Raw genomic sequence first — 1,474 nt, 5'->3', positions numbered from 1 at the left:
GTATCTAATAGCAGTCCTCGGATTGGGGGCGGAAAGGCTTAAACGTGTCTCTTGGTACTAAGTAAAGTCAGCCAATAATGTCCTCAGTCTGTAAATGACTGATATTAAGAACCACACCTTCAATTTTCTAGCCCAGGCCTTAGTTTCCTTCCGCCCACTCCCCCCGCCCCCGTCCCCACCAGACAGATGATTACAAAGAGGCAGTGAAGTTGCTTCAAAATATTTAATACGTGTTAGACACGTAAAGTTACATTTTTATACAAAAATCAATACAACCAAGGAGAAAATACTGTACAAAAGCCTTGTCAGCTCCCCCAACCTTTATACAACAAAGACTGGAGTCACCATATTTACAAAACCATAAAGTCTTTCCACTTAGGGCTTCTGTCTGTAAACTTTGTTTCATTAAACACTTCTTAAAAGCACTGTGTTCTGACCTAGAGCTTTTTAAAATATATTTTTTCTCTATAAACTCCATATTTCCAAGCTTGAAGTCTTCTGTGAAGTTCATCAAGCTTTTTTTCCCCTGCGGAAAAGCAAAGGGCCGTTAATATTTCCCTTTCTCAGAGTGATCACAGGACATAATCGTTTCTTCAAGGAGAGAGAAAGGATAGAATCCACGTCTCTACTACGGACTAAATCCCTCTCGTCTTAGGAAATCCAGTGAGGAAACGCCACTCCCGGCCGTGGTGTGGCTCTAGCTTTCATGTGAGGGGCGTGTGTAAAGTCCCTCCCTCCCCCAAGAACGAATGGGAACTCCCCGGCCCCAACCTTTTAGCCGCTTCCTTCTCTGTGCTGCCGGCACAGGAAAGTCCCTGTCTGCCCCCAATCTCTGAAGCCCCGGGGAAGGGTGGTGCATTCCAGAAGGACAAAATAGTCTTAATTCAACAAGACAAACTTACATACACAGACACATACACGTACACGAAGTTCACAAACGTCCTCTTTCAATAAGCCTCAAACTCCCAGGTCCCAAGATGCGACTCGAGAGTCTCGGTACAGCAGGGCTGCCGAGCCCGGGGTTCAGTGCGCGCTGGCCGGCAGCAACCAGTCTCCCCAACGAGCTCAGCGCCCGCGGCCCTGGGGCGTCCTCGCAGCTGGGAGAGGCCCGGCCCCACTCCGGGGACGCCCGCCGCTCAACCTCCTTCCCGCACGGGGGCCGAGGGCTCAGAAGGCCACGATGGCTGTGCTCCAGGGGTTCATGTCTCTCAGCACCGGCTTCTCGCAGCAGATCTGCCCGGGCTCGGCGGCCTCCGGACCGCTCTCCTCGCCCTCTTCTTCCTCCCGGCCGCCGCCGGGGCTTTTCCGTAGGAGTCCCGAGAAGCTGGACCCGAAGATGCTAATGAGGTTGGCCACGTTACCGGTCTCCATCTCCTCCTCGGCGTCCTCCGCTCCCCCGCCCGGCTGCGGCTCTAAGTTCCGGCGGGGCTTCTTCAGCGGGGTCGAGCCGGCCGCCGAGCAGCCCGCGGGGCCG

At 53.5% G+C, this 1,474-nt stretch overlaps 1 protein-coding gene across 1 annotated transcript in view; it reads right to left on the bottom strand.

Moving 5' to 3' along the window:
* Positions 1-1,167: 1,167 nt before the first annotated feature.
* IER5 (immediate early response 5) overlaps positions 1,168-1,474 on the bottom strand; it is a 1,671-nt gene continuing 1,364 nt past the window's right edge. The window contains exon 2 of the mRNA XM_008581560.1: positions 1,168-1,470. Coding sequence (XP_008579782.1) covers positions 1,168-1,470 — 303 coding nt within the window. The remainder of the gene's footprint in view (positions 1,471-1,474) is intronic.

This window comes from Galeopterus variegatus, unplaced genomic scaffold (genome assembly GCF_000696425.1).
Source record: "Galeopterus variegatus unplaced genomic scaffold, G_variegatus-3.0.2 Scaffold2393, whole genome shotgun sequence".
NCBI lineage: Eukaryota > Metazoa > Chordata > Mammalia > Dermoptera > Cynocephalidae > Galeopterus > Galeopterus variegatus.
This window is presented reverse-complemented; position numbering and strand designations above follow the sequence as displayed.